The sequence below is a fragment of the Lithobates pipiens genome, unplaced genomic scaffold, assembly GCF_037356315.1.
Source record: "Lithobates pipiens isolate NorthernLeopardFrog02 unplaced genomic scaffold, aLitPip1_a1.2 Scaffold_8, whole genome shotgun sequence".
Taxonomy (NCBI): Eukaryota; Metazoa; Chordata; class Amphibia; order Anura; family Ranidae; genus Lithobates; species Lithobates pipiens.
The window spans coordinates 296,189,975-296,209,815 of record NW_027507903.1 but is presented as its reverse complement, the minus strand read 5'-3'; the positions used below and the strand labels follow the sequence as shown (position 1 = coordinate 296,209,815).

The 19,841-nt window shown below is 40.8% G+C and overlaps 1 protein-coding gene across 1 annotated transcript in view; it reads left to right on the top strand.

Moving 5' to 3' along the window:
• LOC143962984 (lateral signaling target protein 2 homolog) overlaps positions 1-19,841 on the top strand; it is an 89,476-nt gene that overhangs the window by 44,887 nt on the left and 24,748 nt on the right. Inside the window, exons 2-4 of the mRNA XM_077472514.1 lie at positions 6,363-6,503; positions 9,584-9,721; positions 9,815-10,017. Coding sequence (XP_077328640.1) covers positions 6,363-6,503; positions 9,584-9,721; positions 9,815-10,017 — 482 coding nt within the window. The remainder of the gene's footprint in view (positions 1-6,362; positions 6,504-9,583; positions 9,722-9,814; positions 10,018-19,841) is intronic.

The following is a 19,841-nucleotide window of genomic DNA, read 5'->3' as shown; positions in this document are numbered from 1 at the left end:
ACAAATTAATATAGAAGGTAGGGCCCGAAAGTGACTCAAGCCCAGGGGCCCCCAGCACCCTAAGTCCTGCCCTGGATACATACAAACCATGATGGCTGCTGTCATCCTGGCATTACTTTGTAATCCAATCATCCCAGTCACAAGAATCTGCCAATTCTTGCTGCTGGAATCTGGTGTCTGCTGGTAATTGCCTATGCGATGGCCTAAAAAGTTGTGCATTGCCATATGCCAGTCAAAAAAACATAGGGGGATGATAGTGAGTGCAGTGTTATTGAAGCGAATAACTATCCACTGTAGTGCTCACCTGTTTCCCCAGCCACTGAATATCTTCTTTCATAGTTGGAAATAAACCTATTCTATTCTTTTGGTTGCAACCCAAGATCATAGGATAATGTGGACACAATGCAATGTAATCTGATGCAAATCTCATGTTTAGTATACAGTATATGTGTATAATCCCTAGTATTCCATCAAAGCTGCAACCATCCATTGTTTTCCACATACCTGTTCAGATCTCAGTATAGGCTAAGACCTCTTGTGGTGAGCAGTGTTCAGTATAATCAGTCCTGGGATGTTCAGTCCTGGGGTTGGACAAAATTATGGAAACAAGTATGGCAAAATGATGAAATCGTTATCCGATATGGTGTTGGCCCACCTTTTGACAGCCTGAATTCTCCTGGGAATTCACAAATCTAAGTCATGGAATCTGATATCTGATGCCACTCAAAAATCCAGTTCATGATCCTGCGCAATGTGTTTTTTTTTTTTTTTTTTTTTTTTTTTTTTTGTCTTTTGCTCAGTTGACCATGTCGATCGCACTTTTGCTTAGAAGTTGATGATTTCCTGGATACTGTTTATGCTGTAAATTTCTTCTTCTTTCCCTTTTTTTTTATTTTTTTTATTTTTTATTTTTTTCTTCAAATTATCCAAGTAGAATCATATAAACAAAAACAGACGTTACATAACATAAGCTGAAGAGAGAAGAAAAGAACCTTTTAATACTTAAAAACACTGAAGGTGGCCACAGAATACAGCTTTCACTGGAAAATTAACAGATAAACCCCCCAAAAAAACTATATTTACCCATAGGTACCTATCTTGTGATGGCTGCCTACAGCCCAATATCTGAAATTGCAGTATCTATATCACAGATTGATCTATACTGGTGCCAGAGACGGACTCAAGTCACTTTGACCAAATGGCATCAAACATATTCATGGCGTTACTTAAAAAAAATGTTTTTTTTTCAAATAATATAGTCCTATTAAGGTCTGAAATCCAGTCCCATACAGTCGTCGGATGGGTAGAGGTCCACTTAAGGTCAACCTGTCTGCAGGCAACAGAGTGCGTGCCTAATAGTGTTGCCTGTGGAAAATGTATAAGTAGAGATATCACAGTAGCCACATAAGTGGTTCCGCCAAGATATTGATATCCAATATCCCATTTAAGGTACCAATCACCTCTGCCTAATATCTCTGGAGTTTGGGACACCGCCAGAGAAGATGTATCAACATACCGTTGTTACCACACCTAGCACAGGCTGGCTCAGATCTCAGGCTAATGGTATACAAAAATTTAGGAGTTTGATAAACCCTATGAAGGATAAAGATCTGGGTCAGTCTGTGTGATGGCGAAAGGGATACCCGAGGCAGAGACCAGAGAACATCCTCCCAGACCTCTGAAAAGATGGGACCAAAATCCTGTTCCCACCTGGCCTTGAAGCGTATGGGAAAGTTTAGCAGAAATCTAACACCCTATAGGTAACAGGTAAGACCTTTTGTTGATCTTGTCACAGGGGTAGGGAGAGAGTATCTTAGCAGATCAAAACAGGGCATGCAAAGCATGTCTCAATACGAGGAATTGATGAAACCTATTTGATTGTAAAGAGAATTCTCCCCTTAACTCTTAAGAACTTTTCTCGTACAGTTAAGCTAAAGTTGTTCCTGATTTTCCTCGCCTCCTGAGAGCCTCTAAGAACTGAAAGTTGGGGGAGTCTATCATTATCCCATATCGGGGTATATCTAGTGGGGTATGGAATGCCAATCCATTTTTTTTTTTTTTTTTTTTATTTTTTTTTTTTTTTTTTCTGTATCCCATTGTTTACACATTAGCTTACAGGTGGGCATATCCGCATATGACACACCCCCTTATACTCCATCGAAAACATGCATAGAAAAATAATTGGCGAGCAGGAGGGGGTAACTGTTCAAGCTCCCGTCCAGCAAAGTGCTGTAATTGTGATGCAAAGAAAAATACATCCTTGGGTTAGGAACTGCCAGTCCACCCGCATTTTTTTGGGATGTTGAAGAGTCTCCAATTTTTAATAATGGGGGTTTTATTCTGCCATATTTAATGCCTAACTATACTATTAATCTTGGTACAAATCTGTAAAGGTATCCAGATTGGAGCATTATGTAAAAGATTCAAAAGCTGAGGCATCCATATCATCTTTATTGGATTAATAGCTAGCGAGTAGTGGAAGTATGTTATCTACAATATACAACTGAGGGGAATCAGAAATGACTATCCCCAAGTACTTTAAAGAAGACACAACCCTGAGCTGAAAATGTGAGGATGGTGGTAAGTCCTGGGCAAGATAGAAGGGCATCAACACAGACTTCTCTCAATTTATGCCTAACATGGAAAACCTACTAAACGCCTTGACATATTTAGTTCCTGGCGGTAAAGATGAACTGATATTGGTCAGAAAAAGATCTGCTTATAATGATACCTTTTCCTCCATATGTCCCCTAATCGGAGACCAGTAACATCAGATGAGGCCTGCATAAGACAAGCCAATGGCTCTATAGATAGGGCAAAGAGGGGGGACAATGGGCACCCCTGCCTCGTGCCCCGGACAAGTCTGAAAGTAGACTATTGGAGGCTGTTCACCCTAGTTGATGCCATAGGAGCTGCATATAGCAACCGTACCCATTGGCAAAAATTAGAGCCAAGCTCAAATGTTTCCAGAATAGCCCATAGGTAAGGCAGTTCAACACTATCAAAGGCTTTTATTAAATCCAGTGCCAGACAGGCACAATTTGGATGGTCCAGGGCTGGGACCTGTATATTTAAGAATGCACGTCTAATATTAACTGCTGTTGACGTATTTAATCTGGTAGTGAGTACTTAATGCAATAATTTTAACATCTGTAGACAGTGGGGAAATTGGTTTATAGGATTCGGGATGTAACATATTTTTATCTTTTTTTTAGGTGTAACTATTATAACAGAGTGACTCATACTGTCTGGAAGCTGACCTATATGGAAGGCCTCATTTAGTGTATTAAGAAGGGCAGGAAGCATCTCCTTGGGGATGTATGTATGTAAATTATTATTATTATTTTTTTAATATAGACCTCTATAGGGAGACCGTCAGTCCATGGAGCTTTGGAATTAGAAAAACTAGCCAATGCACTTTCCAATGGCAATAGAATAAGTGGAGCATTGAGAGTCTTCCCCTATTCCGCTGAGAGGGCTGGGAGATTAATGGTAGCCAGATAAATAGATAACTCCGCTAATGTATAGTCTGCCCTAGAAGTATATAGAGCCTGATAATAGGACTTAAAAGTGGATACAATGGGACTAGTCTGGTTAATAATCTCCCCCTCTCCCCTCGTCTGTCATTCGTCTCTCCCTCTGCTGAAGTCTCTTCTGAAAGAAGAGTTTATTCCTTGCCCGGGATTCCAAAGTTAATTCGGCCTTTTTTCATTCAGCCATAATGCTGATGCGGCCTGCAATAAAACGGAGTTTGACACCTCTAACATATATGTAGCTCAAGATTCACAACAGAGCCTCTTGGACCCCCTTCATCTTCACCCATATGCAGCCAGTAGCTAATATACTCAGAGATCAGTGCCCCTACTTTTATCTCATCATATGATACACACCCACAGCAGTAGACTCTATATACTGTATACCTGTAGCACCCTCTAGTTAGGTTGTTGGTCTAAGTTTAGTTTTTGGCTTTACTGTATCCAGTGGAGCAGTGATCTGTTTTTGCCTAGTCAGGGTTTCCTAAGCTGGGTGTTTTGGTTCCTCCCACCTGCTAAAGAATATTTCAGAATATATGGCAAGAATAATCACATCGCCAGTATGAATATTTATCATGCCCCAACCAATGCCTACAAAGAGGCATCCAGAAGGTGGCTGGGTAGGGGATACATGTTTGGGAGGCCTTCCCAGAGTGTTCTTGCCTCTCCATGGGGATTCCAGTTCTCCTGGGGCTGCTACACCCAGCAGGTGACTAGCGAGACAAGAAATTAGTCTTGTGCTCAGCAGGTGCTGGGCTGAGGGCTTGGAGAAGATTACTAATGTATTTTTGCTGGAGAGAACTGTACTGAAGTCCTGGTCTTGAGAAGGATCTTTTGTCTCACTCACTGAGGGTCTACCGAGGAAACTGGGTAGTAGACAGGTCCTGGGACATTGTGAGTAAGACCTATGTGTGGGACTTTCATGTGTGCCTGCAGCTACAGCAAGGATTTGTGCTGGAGGTTTTTCCTCTTATTTGCCGTATCCTGAACCCCTTTCCAGTTTCCAGTTACTCAGCAATAAATTCTAAAAAGACTTCTAGACTGAGCTTGTATTTTCGGTGTGCATGGCATTGTTTCCGACTGACAGCCTCAGTACTAGCAAGGCAGACCTGGACATGTACTCAGCACAGATATGCTGCTGAGAATGACACACATCAGTGTCATCAGGCTCTGCCCCTGATACCTCACATGACTTTACAAGTGCCTTGCACACATGATATCAGTTGATGTAACAAAGTGAAACAAGCGGTAGTAAACCCGCAATTTTTTTTTTTTTTTTTTTTTTTTTTTTTTTTAAAACCTGCAAAGCAAAAGGCATAATGAGCTAGTATGCACCGCATACTAGCTCATTATGAAATACTTACCTTAGAACGAGGCCCCGATATCTCGCCCGATCCACGCCGAGGGAGCCGACATGCTCCCTCGGCGTCTCTTCCGGGTATCACGGCTCCGGCGCTGTGAGTGGCCGGAGCCGCGATATCGTCACTCCCGCGCATGCGCGCGGGAGATTTAAATCCGGCCGGACGAGCGCTGCCGGATTTTCACGGAGAGAACCCCCTTGTGCGCATGCGCCGCTGCAGTCAGCGGCGCATACCGAGGGGAATATCTCCTAAACCGTACAGGTTTAGGAGATATTTTTTTTTACCTACAGGTAAGCCTTATTATAGGCTTTCCTGTAGGTAAAAGTTAAAAAAGTGGGTATACAACCACTTTAAGCATGGTTTGAAACTCATAGCTTTAATTAAACCTGGGAAAACAATCCCATTCAAACGGTATAGCCGCATCATTTCTAATGGTAAGAGTGGGGAGCAATGCATACTTTAAGGATTTGGAAATTTTATTGTATAAAATAAATACAATTGTAATAGTAAAAATAGGTGATTTCATTACACATAAGGAAGGTTGGTTCCTGAGGGCTTTCCTTTTGAATTCTAACTAAAGGCATCACCTTTTTCTTTTGGGAAGAGGTATTACGATTATAATCCCTGTAATGTTTTTATTGCAATCTGTGCCCCTGTTGGGGAAATTCATCCTCTGTTTGTCCTGTTTACTGGTATCCTCAAGTAAAGGGAAATCCTGAATTTTGGGTTAACACCAGAACATTAACTGAGGGGAAATCTTCCAATGGAGACATTAGTTCTGATGACTCTGGTTACACCCAGGTATTCCCTCTCTTGTGAAGGGATTTCCTCTCACTTCCTGTTTTGGTTATGAGAAAGGAAGTGAACAGAAATCAGGGCACACTCTCTGCGTCCCGAGCCCACCCTATTTTGAAGCCTATTAGAGCCTCCGGCTCTAATCAGGTACTTGCAAACACCCCCACCGTAGGAGTCCATGCGTCCAGCGTCCTGAAAGGGGCCAGGCACATGGATGGGGGAGCAGTGCCTGTGCGCCCACAATGCATGGGCCTCGCCACTGGTATAATGCTGGTCCACTGGTTAATGAACAGGATGACAGCAGAGGGAGTACATAAGGAGATACCTTACTGAATTGGAAATAAGTGTTTTACCTGGCTGTGCAGAGTGCTAGGTGTGTGAAAAGACTGACTGCATTGTGTTACTGCATTGCAGTCATGTTACAATTATGCAAAAAGACAAGAATATTTTATTTGGTGTATATTACAGCCTATTTATCTGTACAGGACTATTACAGTATACTTGCATGTTAAAAGCTGTGAAGAAAAAATGGTTACGTTCAGGAAAAATACTTTACTACTTCAATAGCCTTTAGAAAATGGTTTCTTGTCATCCAGAGAATGGGTTTGATGTCATCTGTTATTTTAAAAGGCAAGTTTATTTTTAACTGTGAATTTTCTTCCATTCCCCACAGAAATCAGATCCACGCCTACTTGCAAAGTTCTTTTATGTTGATGAGGAGGTAAATGCAATTGTTCATGAGCTACAATGCCTGGATGTGCGGAAAGACCCACAAAACTATCTGGTTCTGCTCAGTCAGCTGCACAACAGCCAGGTAATATGGTTCTAATGTCTGGTATATGGTGTATATGTAATACGTGATCACACTGGCAGTGTGTGTGGGTGTGTGTGTGGATGTATATCTTTTCGGAAGTATAAATGGAAATGCTATAACAGAAATAATGAATGCAGCCACCCAAGATCGTGGGTGAAAGTACAAGGGTAGAACATCTCAGTCATTTGACAGTGTGGAGCACAATAGTTACATGGTTTTTAGTCAGGTTGAAAAAAGTCCATTCAGTTCAACCAATAGAAGAATTGAATGATGGTGGTAATGAGGTAATCAAGCCAACGGTTCTCATATGGTTTGTAGGAGTATAATAGAGAGGTATAGGAGAAAACCCAGAGCAATAGTAGTAAAGGGGGCAGAATGGGAAAAAGTGGAGGTATCTTTGGCAGTACAATAAACCCATTGAATTCCTTAAGAGGATACACCCTCCATCTTTCAAGGTTTTATAGTTGTGAAAATTGTCTCAAATGCAAGGTGAATGCAACTAAAAGGCAGCTGCAGTTCAGGGTTGCCAACCCCCCCGTGGCATTTTTTATTTATTTTTTACTGTTAAAGCATTGGAAATGTACAGAAGAAGCACTTTTTTTTTTTTTTTTTTTTTTTTTTTACTGACAACCTGAAAAATGACAACTTCGATTAAAAATGAACACAATCAATATTTAGCCACTTCTGGACCACCCTACACAGATATACTGTGGTAAGGCGGCTCTCCCTGCACAAAATCAAGTATAGGTATGTAATTTCATGCACGGGGTCTGTGGAGCCCCAGCAGGGATCTGGCTATCATTCCGAGGAGAGGCAGAATGGCAGTCTGCCTGTCAGAGGGGAAAATGGATGTCTTGTGATTCTGCTAAGCAAAAACACAGATTTGTTTTCCTCTAGTCCAAGCACATCCCCCACAGTTAGAAAGCGCTCATAGGGGACACATTTAACCCTTTGATCACCCCTAATTTTAACACCTTTCCTGCCAGTGTCATTTGTACAGTGACAGTGCATTTTGTTATTTTTATTTTAGCACTAATCACACTATTGGTGTCACTGGTCCCCAAAAAGTTTCACTTCGTGTCAGATTTGTCCGTCGCAATGTCGCAGTCCTGCTAAAAATCGCAATCGCTAAAAAAAAAATCCATAAATGTATCCCATAGTTTGTAGACGCGATAAGATTTGCGCAAACCATTTAATATACACTTACTGGAATTATTATTATTTTTTTTTTTAAAAACAAAAAATATGTAGCAGAATGCACATTGGCCTAAATGAAGAAATGTTGACTCTTTTTTTTTTTTTTTTTTTTTTTTTTTTTTATTGGATAGCTTTTGTAGCAGAAAGTAAGAAATATAATTTATTTTTATTTTTTTTGCTCTATTTGTGAGAAAAAAAGGACATCAATTTTATTGGGTACAGAGTTGCAGGACCATGCAATTGTCAGTTAAAGCAATGCAGTGCCCTATCGAAAAAAATTGACTCTACATTAAGGCGGTAAAACCTTCCAGGGCTGAAGTGGTTAAATAGTATACACAATATGGAAACACCGAAAATACACAAGTAATTTGCCTGGTTTACACTTATAAAAGTAATGCATTGATATTTACGGACAGTTGTAAAAGTCACTGATTTTTACAAGCTGTCATTAAATGTTACTAATGGTTGGCAACCCTGCTGCAGTTGCCTTTTTATACAAGCCTTCACTTACACACAGTGGTAGCAGACGTGGGGCTCTTTTGAACCACTTACTGGCCATGACACCAAGTTTGGAAAATAAAAATCTGGTTTACATAAAAGCATTGGAAATAATAGAGACAACCCTACACTCTGGTTTACTTGTCTATTGCAAAATGTAATGTAATGCATGTCCTTGAACTCGCACTGCGTTTGAAAAAATGCACCCAAACGAATGTCAAATGTTAATGGAACTGCGCTCATTCAGATACACAAAATACTTGTGCATACTGTGTGGGCAAACCTGGCCCTTGCAGGGGTGTACGTTTTTTAAGTGTGACCATGTGAACAAGCCTAACTCTTCTGGAAGATCCCTTTCAGATTGAGAGTTTTCATCATTTGTAAAATGCCAGAGCGTAGATTGTGGGGAATAACATGCTGTGGCTCCCATAATCTTGTTGAATAATTGTATTCAGTCTTTGGAAACAACCTAACCTACAATGGTGTTCGGGTCTTTCCTCTGAGAAATATGTATCTTATGCCCTTTTTAAGGCTTTTGGAATTTTAGAACGGCGTCTTAATGCTTATTACTCTTGCTAGGAGTATCCAAGGATACCTACATGCTGAATTGTTGCTTTTATCTGTCCACTTACAGTGGATATAAAAAAGAATCGCCTGCTTTCAAAACTCATGTTAAACCCTTAAAATCTGTGGATTGACTTGAAGACTGCAGTCCACAAACGGTCACCATCAAATTTAACAGGACTTGAGCATTTCTGTAAAGAAGAGTGGGCAAATATTGCAAAGCCTAGATGTGCAAAGTTAGTAGACATATTCCAACAGACTATTAAAGGATGTAATTAAAGCAAAAAGGTTGTTCAACAACATTCTGACACAAGGGGGTGATCCTTTCACTTACTTTTTATTATTTTTTCTGACATGTTTGTCTTATATGTTGAAGTCATATCTTTCACTTGGATGTTCTAAGTTGCATAAATTACAGCTGGATAAAACAAAAACTGTGTCGGTCTTAATTTCAGACTGTAAAGCAACAACATCTGATTGTTTTAAAGGGGTGGTTCTGTTCTATACCCACTGTATCTCTATTTTATTTTAATTGAGCTGCTAGCACAGACACAAGTATGCGTGTTCCATAAGAAAGGTAGCAATAACCCAAATCAAAAGGCAAAAGAAGCTTAGATTGGATGATGGGCCTGAAAAAGGAAAATGTAACTTTTTTTTTTTTTTTTTTTTTTTTTCTTGCTGTGGAAATGTAGAGTTGTCTGATAACAACGAAGTTTTGACATTTCCAGTTTTCTTTAGCCTCTCTAAATCCGAATAGGCCATATGTGTCCTAACACAACCTACTTGGCTAACCTGTTTGTGGCTGTTTGTTCTGACCGCAGGAGCGCATGCTTGCCCTTCTGGAGCAAATTCTGGAACAATGTGTACCCACAAAGAGGAGGCAAAGAGATTTTCACTTGAAGTTCCCTGATGACACTGTAAATGATACCATGACCACGCATCTCCTGTTTGCAGCAGAAGTACGTCTATTTAAACATTTTTGTACTAAGCACTCTATCTTTTTTTTTTTTTTCTATTATTACAATTACTAAATTTGTGATCTAACTGTTTAGCTTATTGTAGGCGGCACATACGTAGAAGTAGAAGAAGCAGATGGTGTGTTACTTCGACCACTATCACAGAAGCTGTTACGCAGCCTGGAAAATCTGCGGCGGATCCTAAGAGAGCAAAGTCTGGAGGATCCGGGTATTTTTACTGAAGCTGCTCACGAGGCCCTGCTGGAGTATGACAACCTGTGTGCTGAGTTTGAATTTAGGTATGTATGTTTTGGGTGGATTGTCTAAATAGGGCACATAGCCTTTTGATGTGCTGTATAGAAGACGTCAGTGTAAACCTTCATAAAAATGAATAAACCAACAAAAATCTTGCTTGCTTACTCTGCTTCCCTAAAGGCAAAGCCGCAACATGAGTGATGCACTTGATTGAGACTTGCCAAGTCCTCATTTTGCAGTCTTTGGTACGCAAACATGAGAGGCTTAAAGTGTATGTAAACCCACTCTCATCCTTTCTAAACTCCGCCATAGTGGTTATCTATAAGGAAATACATGCCTGCTGCATGTATACTTACCTGTCCAATGTCTCCCCTCTGTCTGTCGTAAGACCTGGAAAACTGCTGATTCTGTGGGTGGGTCTGTTGTCTGGAGCTTGGTGGGTGGAGTCGTGATGTCAGTAGACTCCTGCCCACCTCTACACTCCTTGTCAACCTGCATTTTCTCCTGTGTTTTTCTTAGTGATCATAGCAGAAGATCAGTCTAACATCCAGTCAAAACCCTAAAAGTAACCACATAACTTCAGCATGCCCAATCATGCTGAGGGGTGGAGCATCCAATCCTGGGAGAGCTGGAGAAGAGGGGGGTGGATCTAAAGTACACAGAATGTCTTTTTCAGGCTTGTGCATGAGATGTAAATCACCTATCACTCACAGCGAGGGGGAGAAACAGGCTCCTATTTTTCTGTGTGTCCATTTTTATCTCACTGAAAAACGATAAGAGCATTGCTCAGAGCTAGATTAACTCTTGGTGGCAAGACTGGGCACAGATGACATGAAATCCTATACTGTATGAGGTACAAGCCTTAATTTTTTTGGGGGGGGGTTTACATCCACTTTAACCATCCATATTTTAACAAATTACCAGGATACTTCCAGACTCGCTTGCTCTAAATTAATTATTGGCTGTTAACATCCAAATGTTGGTACCTTGGTTTGGCATGGGACCTTCAGATATTTTGCAAAGGGTGTTTGCACCCAGGACTACTGCTTTTACTGAGATATTTGAAACAAATTGTTATTGCCCCCCCCCCCCCCCCCCTTGCTTTAACAGTTGGACTCGATGCATTGTCTTGTACTGTATTCTGAGAAAAGCTGTATGACTGTATATACTTCTGTCTGTATGATACAGTGGTCCGGGAACAAGTAAAGTGAGGAAGGCATGTTCAATATAAACACTCTAACCTCAGTACCAGGTTCCAACAGATTCATGTACCGGTCTTTATTTGCAAGAACAGACTATTTTGGTACATTGGCCTCATGGCATTCTAAACCTGTCTACCACGCGCTTTAAAGTTGTTGTAGCCCTAAAAAAAAAAAAAAAAAAAAAAAAAAAATCATATGTGTATGTGTGTGTGTGTGTGTGTGTGTATGTGTATGTATATATATATATATATATATATATATATATATATATATATATATATATATATAATTACATGTTCCTTTTTAAAGCATTATCTATAGCACAGTGCTTGTGCTATGTAATTTGTCCCTTCCTATGTAGTAATATACCCAGTTGATCCTGCCTGTTCATGTGCTCCCCTTTCTGTGCTGACCACGGTAATCATGGCTGCTGAGCTATGATAACTTGGTCTACTTACATGCCTCCATCATCCAGCAGTCTTTCTTTACTCCCTCCTTCTCTGCCAGCGTGAGAGCGACTCTCCTCACCACCCCTCCCACTGATATTCATTGAAAAGCCGAAGTACCTTTTCTCACACCGCAGCTGTGTGGTCAAGCGACTTCCCTGTGCTGGCCAGCTGACGTCACAGGGGAATAACAGCCCCTCCTGCTGCTATGTATAGATTAAGGAAGAAGTTCAGAGGGGGACCACGTGACCGCAAGGCTGTTGTATGAGAAAAGGTATTTGGCTTTTTAATAATAATAAAAAAAAAAAAACACACACTATAGTTGGTAACTGCGTTATCCAGAGGGAATACCAGTTTTAAGTCAGTGCGACTTTGCAAACACTTTAAGAATTGCCTGTGTGTGTCTAAATATAAGAAATTGTACATTATATTACAGTACATCTAATATATAACATTTTATATTATAGTTTACCAGTTTAGTTTTTTGTTTTCTTTCTTTTTCTTTCTTTCTTTCTTTTTCTTTCTTCTTTTTCTTTCTTTTTCTTTCTTTCTTTTTCTTTCTTTTTCTTTCTTCTTTTTCTTTCTTTTTCTTTCTTTCTTTTTCTTTCTTTTTCTTTCTTTTTCTTTCTTTTTCTTTCTTTTTCTTTCTTTTTCTTTCTTTTTCTTTCTTTTTCTTTCTTTTTCTTTCTTTTTCTTTCTTTTTCTTTCTTTTTTCTTTTCTTTCTTTCCACTGCAGAACACTCCTCGTAGATCACTTCCTTTCTATTACAAAGGAGAGGAGGTGTTCTGTAGTCTTAAACTTCTAATAACTCTGTTTAGGATGACACCTGGATTTCTGGCAAGATCAGAAGATTTTTTTTTTTTTTTTTTTTTCACGTTTAGTAAGCATGTACAAGAAAGCACATTAATTGATATATTTGGTATGTTTATATAATAGACCAAAAGGGAGCAAATTAGAAAAGCTCATTGTTGAGAGAACTTGTATATTTAAAGATGACTCCACTTTTGAAAAAAATAACATTTCCGTCTGATCTATGTACATTGCAGGGATTTTACTAAACTTTGTTGCAGAGTCCTACCTTTTTGTTCTGAACAAATAGCGGTTTGTGTCCATGTGCTGAGTGAATGTGTATGGGAGTGATTTTATAATTTATCAATCAGCTGCTGCACTTGCAGAGTTTATATGGGTAAAGTTGAAGGATCTGCATCCCTTTTAGACGCTATTTCCTTTGGAAATAGTGCGCTAAAAATTATATCTTTGTTCAAAGGGGATGCCCAAAATCTGACTTGTACCTTAGTGCAGACTTCTGGGAAAATCGGTAAGCCAATCACACAAGCAGAATATTTACATATCTAGGCAGGCATTCTGTTTACCATCTGTGTACAAGATGCCTCCAGGTTACCACATTGCATTGTGTTTTTAAAGAAAATGTACAAAGCTGCAGATTGGAAATAAAAGGTAATTGATAACATTCAATTACAATATGACTTGTGCAGTGATTGCATATGCTATATTTAAAAAAAAAAAAAAAAAGTTATCCCAGGAAAGTGGAGTTACCCTTTAAAGTATAACTAAAGGCAAAGCTTTAAAAAAAAGCTTTTGAACAGAGTGGAGAGGTTTTATGTAATTTATAATTTTTTTTTTTGCTGTCTGTGCCCCTATTAGGGAGATTATGCTCTCTATAATCCAGTTTACCATCATCAAAGCACAAAAAAATCTCAAATGTTTGTGTTGGTATCAGAAAAGGAATAGAGGAATAATCTCCTAATAGGGACACGTTTTGGTGACGTGCCAGTATTTCCCTCGCTTTTTGAGTGATTTCCTTGCACTTTCTGTTTTGGCTGTGGGACAGAAAGTGAAGGGAAATCTCAGCTATGGGACTCGGCAAAAAAAAAAGTTGATGGGGGTTAGATTAGTACTTCTGCTTTGTACAGGAGGCCTTACAAAAAGTGGACCATTAACCTGAATATGCAGGACTACTGTTTAGGATATGTATATGAATATTGCTCAGATGAGAGGTTATTGGCACAAACCCACTTTGATAATTGGTCCCATTTTAACACTATGCGCTGTTGACACCCCACCTTCTGTATTAACAATTCAGTATGTGTTGGGTGATCTCATATTATGTATATTATGTATATTATATATTATGTATATGAAAGGCACCACCCAGGACATGCCTGGTCTAATGTTTTGTCAGAATAGCTGAATAGAAGAAGGCTAATGTTTTCAATCCTCATATGTTATGATACTGGTTTCCATATTCTATCAATGCCTAAATATGTAGGGACAATTTAAAGTGGATGTAAACCCAATTCCAGAAAATTGAGCTGGGGACGTAGATCTGCAGTGTTTTCTTATCTCTCTTCAAACAGCGAAGTCCTGTAGCTCTCTGCAGACTAGTTTCCTCTGTTATTGGCCTGATTAAGGTAGGCCATACATGGGTCAAAATTTGAAAGTTTTTGTAAAGAAAATTCTATCCAAGAATTTTTGTTTGTATTTCGCACCATTAGTGGGCTGCAGCAACAGCGGATTTTTGTGTGGCCAGCGAATTTGAGTAATCGGACATGTTGGAAATTTTTTGAAAAACAAACTATTTTCTAATCAATGTTGGGATAATCGTGCAAGAAATCGAAAAAGAAATGTGCATGTGCAAGAAAAGAAAATTCCCGGAAAGAAAAGAACATTCCCGTCCACAAATTCTTTTCTGTAGCAACGTGAGGTGAAATTGAAGGCTGGCCGAATTTCAAAATCAATGGTGGCACCATCGGATCACAAAACGCACACATTTTCTGATTTTCAAAAGAAAATTCTTTCAAAATTCGACCACGTATGGTCAGCCTTACTCCTGACAAATTCTCTAAAACCGATGAAAGCAGCCTGAAATTTGTGTCGGGGAGGTTGCTATGGGTCAGCAGGCAGCTGACCCTATTACAAAACACCTCTGAGAGTCTCTGCCTATGTGGAGAGGCCAGACATCACACTGTGTTAAAGAGTAAGAGCCTTTTCACACTGGGCCGACCTAGGGCATCAGTGGTAAAGCGGCGCTATTTTTAGCGGTGCTATTCGGCCACTAGCATGGCTGTTTTAAGCCCCCGCTAGCGACCGAAAAGTAGTTAATTCCGCCTGCAAAATGCCGTTGGTATAGCAGCACTGCCACATTGATTTCAATGGGGAGGAGCGGTAAGTTCACCGCTCAAAGAAGGGCATGGAGCAGCTGTTTTAGGGCGTTTTGCAGGTGCTATTTTTAACGCTATAGCCTCTGCAAAACGCCCTCAGTGTGAAAGGGGTCTTAGAGAAAATTTCCTTACACATCTGAACTTTCTAAACAGTATATACATGTGAAGACAGCAGATATGGATGTAAGGCCCCTTTCACACATGCTGATGGTATGTCCGTATTTCATCCATCCGTTTGCGGATGAAATACGGACATCCATTCATCCCTATGGGATAGCGGGTGTCTGCGGATGAGCATCCGCAGACACCCGCTATTGTCCGCCTCCGCAAATGTCCGATTCTGCAGACGGAGGAAAATCCTATTTTTCTGTCCGTCTGCAGAGCGGATCGGATGAACACGGACACACTGTCCGTGCTCGTCCGATCCCCATAGAGGAGAGCGGAGAGCTGACAGGGCGGTCCCCGCACAGTGTGCGGAGACCGCCCTGTCCGCAGCCGGCTCAGCGGGGACAACGGAGCGATCCCCGCTGAGCGAGCGGATCATCACGGGGCGGATCATTACTGATCCGCCCCGTGTGAAAGAGGCCTAAAACTTATGTAGGGAGATTTGTTTTTTCCCTGTGTTTCACCTGAGGCTGTTCACTTTACAGGGTGTATGGAGGGTTTACATCAACTTTAAAACCCTCTTGGTCGGTTGTGTTATATCTTCTCTAGTATGGCCACTTTAAACAACTTTATTGTCCATGGCCTGTGGACTAATATCTATACAGAGAGGGGGACCGATTCTGTATGAGAGATCGGTATGTCCTGATGTGGAAATTGCTGATCTGTGTGCAGAAGGAAATGGTAAAACATGTTAAAACCAAAGTGCGCATGGCTTGAGTAGATCAGCAGCCCCAAGCTGTATTCTTGTTGCTTGTTAATGTGTTGCTTCTAGTTGACCTGTTGAATCTGAAGTGTGGCCTGCAGAGGTACTGCTGTAGAAGAGAATAGCTATGACATGCTAAAGCTACTTCTCCTATTTTCACAATCCTTTTTGTGATTTTTAAATTTGAGCAGCTTATACTGGTTTAATAAACAAGAATTTAAACCATAAAACAATCTATTGCCCAACTCCTGCCAGAACATGTGGTTTTAGTTTTGATTAGAGCAGACAAGAACTACGTTTGTCAAGTTTTTTGACCTGATGACCTGAACTTACCTGGGCTTGGTTTAAGGGGAGTTCAGCTAACAGTAAAGTTGAATCTGAACCCCCAAATACCCATCCACCCCCCCCCCATGTTGCAGGCATGCGGCCTGGTATAGTTTGTGGGGGGGGGCTCGCTAGTCCCCCTCCCCTCCCTTTCCTGACCTGCCAGGCTGCATGCTCGGATAAGGCACTGGTATGGATTTTGGAGGGGACCCCATGCTTTTTTTTTTTTTTTTTTGGTGTGCGGGGTCCCCTCTGAATCCATACTAGACCCAAGGGGTTTTTCAATTCAGCAGGGAAGCCCGCTGATAGCTGGTGACTCATCAGTTTTTAAGGATGTGGCAGTCGACTTCCTGGCCCCTACTTAACAACCAGCTACTGTATATACAGTGTGAATAAAAACTCAAATCTCATTAAAACGTGTCCAAAAACACGGCAAGTACTGCAAAAAGCACTGCAGAAATGCTCAAAAGCAACATGCATAGATGTGAATTGAGCCTAATAGAGAGAAGGATACATTCCATCTGACTCTCCTTACTAGAGGAGGAAAACGTAAAAAAAAAAAAGATAATATAGCTAGAAATAGGTTTGATCAATTTCAATTTATATTTAGTGATGGTAAACAAAATAAAATGTGCACTATTGTTTATGGGCCCTGTTATGGGTACAAACAACAAATCTAAACATATATGTGGTATGATTTTCAGGAGTAGGAGATTTTTTTTTTTTTGGGTTATTTTTGGTTTATGACAGTGGAAAGAAATACAGTTGCATTTCCAAAAATGTGTTTTTTTTTTTCTTTTTTTTTTTTTTTTCCTTGATGGGCATAAAGAAAAAAAATGCTATTTACTACCAAATGAAGGCCCAAACTGCCCTGAAAACATTTACATGTATTCACTAACTAGTGGGAAAAAATATGTACAGTTTTTTTTTTTTTTTTTTTTTTTATTATTATTTAGCCACATATGCCAAACTTGCAAGGTTGCTTTCAGGCCTTGGACCCTTTTAAGGGGTTAAAACTGTGATTTTTCTATGATTGTTGGTTCCATCTAGTGGCCAAAATGCTGTATTTTTTTTTTATCATGATGAAAGTATTTCAGAAAATATGAATGGGGTGTCCCGCTGTGGGTAAAAATCTGCCATACACTTTTTTTTTTTGCAACCAACTTTTTATTTTGGTTACAAACAACTGCATGAACCAAGGAACATTTATATAGTATAATGGTATATGGCAGGTATGATGGTAGTTGTGTTGATCTATTCAATTATTCTTGCACCTGAAAAGGGTGCATTAACACCTTCAAATGCATCCTGCCTCCAATTTAGATGCAAGAACCTTAGCGGGGGTTGCTGCAATTAACTGAGAGGCAGCCCCACTGAAAGCAATGGGAGGATGCTGGCTCCTGTAATCTCTTATGCAGCGATCAAACGCAAGTGATCGGCCCTGGATGCAGGAAGTCTGCATCCAGGGCTGATCACTCACATGTGATCGCTGCATAAGAGATTGCAGGAGCCAGCATCCTCCTATTGCTTTCAGTGGGGCTGCCTCTCACAGCTAATCGTGATCACCCCAGTTGGGGGGGGGGGGGGGCGCAGATGTCATAACAGACAGACAAACCTAGAGTCGCATATCACTGGGGAAACAATGGCAGTCAGGGCAAGATTTGTTATTCCTCCAAAGTTGATTAGAGAATGGATGTATGCAGAGCTTATACACTATATTACCATAAGTATTGGGACGCCTGCCTTGACATGCACTTGAATTTTAATAGCATCCCAGTCTTGATCCGTAGGGTTCAAAATTGAGTTGGCCTACCATTTGGTTTAGGAGTGTCTATGGGAATGTTTGACCATTCTTCCAGAAGAGTATTTGTGAGGTCAGGCACTGATGTTGGACAAGAGGGCCTGGCTCACAGTGTCTACACTAATTTATTCCAAAGGTGTTCTATCTGGTCGAGGTCAGGACTCTGTGCAGGCCAGTCAAGTTCCTCCACCCCAAACTCACTTATTTGGACCTTCCTTTGTGCACTGGTGCAAATCATTTGGTGGAGGGGGGGATTATGGTTTGGGATTGTTTTTCAGGGGTTGGGCTTGGCCCCTTGGTTCTAGTGAGGGGGACTGCTAAGGCATCAGCATACCAAGACATTTTGGAGAATTTCATGCTCCCAAATTTGTGGTTACAGTTTGGGTATGGCCCCTTCCTGTTCCAACATGACTGCGCACCAATGCACAAAGCAAGGTTCATAAAGACATGGATGAGTGAGTTTGGGGTTGAGGAACTTGTCTGGCCTGAACACGGTCCTGACCTCAACCCGATTAGAACACCTTTTGGGTTGAACTAGAGCGGAGACTGTGAGCCAGGCCTTAACCACATTAGTGCCTGACCTCACAAATACAAACCTTGTGGACAGCCTTCCCAGAAGATTTGAAGCTGCTATAGCTGCAAAGGGTGGGCCCAATACATTTGGCAATATAGTGTACAGTCAGGTCCATAAATATTGGGACATCGACACAATTCTAATCTTTTTGGCTCTATACAACACCACAATGGATTTGAAATGAAACAAGATGTGCTTTATCTGTAGAATTTCAGCTTTAATTTGAGGGCATTTACATCCAAATCAGGTGAACGGTGTAGGAATTAGAACAGTTTGTATATGTGCCTCCCACTTTTTAAGGGACCAAAAGTAATGGGACAACTGGCTGCTCAGCTGTTCCATGCCCAGGTGTGTGTTATTCCCTCATTATCCCATTTACAATGAGCAGATAAAAGGCCCAGTGTTTATTTCAAGTATGCTATTTGCATTTAGAATCTGTTGCTGTCAACTCTCAATATGAGATCCAAAGAGCTGTCACTGTCAGTGAAGAAAGCCATCATTAGGCTGAAAAAAAAAACCCATCAGAGATGGCAAAAACATTAGGTGTGGCCAAATCAACTATTTGGAACATTCTTAAAAAGGGAGAATGCCCCGGTGAGCTCAGCAACACTAAAAGATCTGGCAGACCATGGAAAAAAAACTGGTGGATGACCAAAGAATTCTTTCCCTGGTGAGGAAAACACCCTTCCCAGCAGTTGGCCAGATGAAGAACACTCTCCGGGAGGTAGTTGTATGTGTGTCAAAGTCAACAATCAAGAGAAAACTTCACCAGAGTGAATACAGAGGATTTATGACAAGATGTAAACCATTGGTGAGCCTCAAAATCAGGAAGGCCAGATTAGAGTTAGCCAAACGTCTAAAAAAGCCTTCACAGTTCCGGAACAACATCCTATGGACAAATGAGATCAAGATTGACTTGTACCAGAGTGATTAGAAGAGATGAATATGGAGAAGGAAAAGCACTGCTCATGATCCAAAGCATACCACCTCATCGGTGAAGGAGAATGGTGGTGGTAGTGTCATGGCGTGGGCATGTATGGCTGCCAATGGAACTGGTTCTCTTGTATTGACAATGTGACTGCTGACAAAAGCAGCAGGATGAATGCTGAAGTGTTTCAGGCAATATTATCTGCTCATATTCAGCAAAATGCTTCAGAACTCATTGAACGGCGCTTTGCAGTGCAGATGGACAATGACCCGAAGCATACTGCAAAAGCAACCAAAGAGTTTTTTTTAAAGAGGAAGTAAACCCTGATGGGTTTACTTCCTCTTTTTTTCCCTGCAAAGGTAAAGCATAATGGACTACTATGCATCGCATAGTAGCTCATTATGTGTCACTTACCTGACACAGGAGCCAGCGAAGTCGCCGCTGTCCCCTGTAGTCCGCCGCATCCATGTTGCTTGTGGCGTCTCGCAGCTCCGACGAATCACAGCGGCGCAACCGCGATGACGTCACTCCCGCGCATGCGC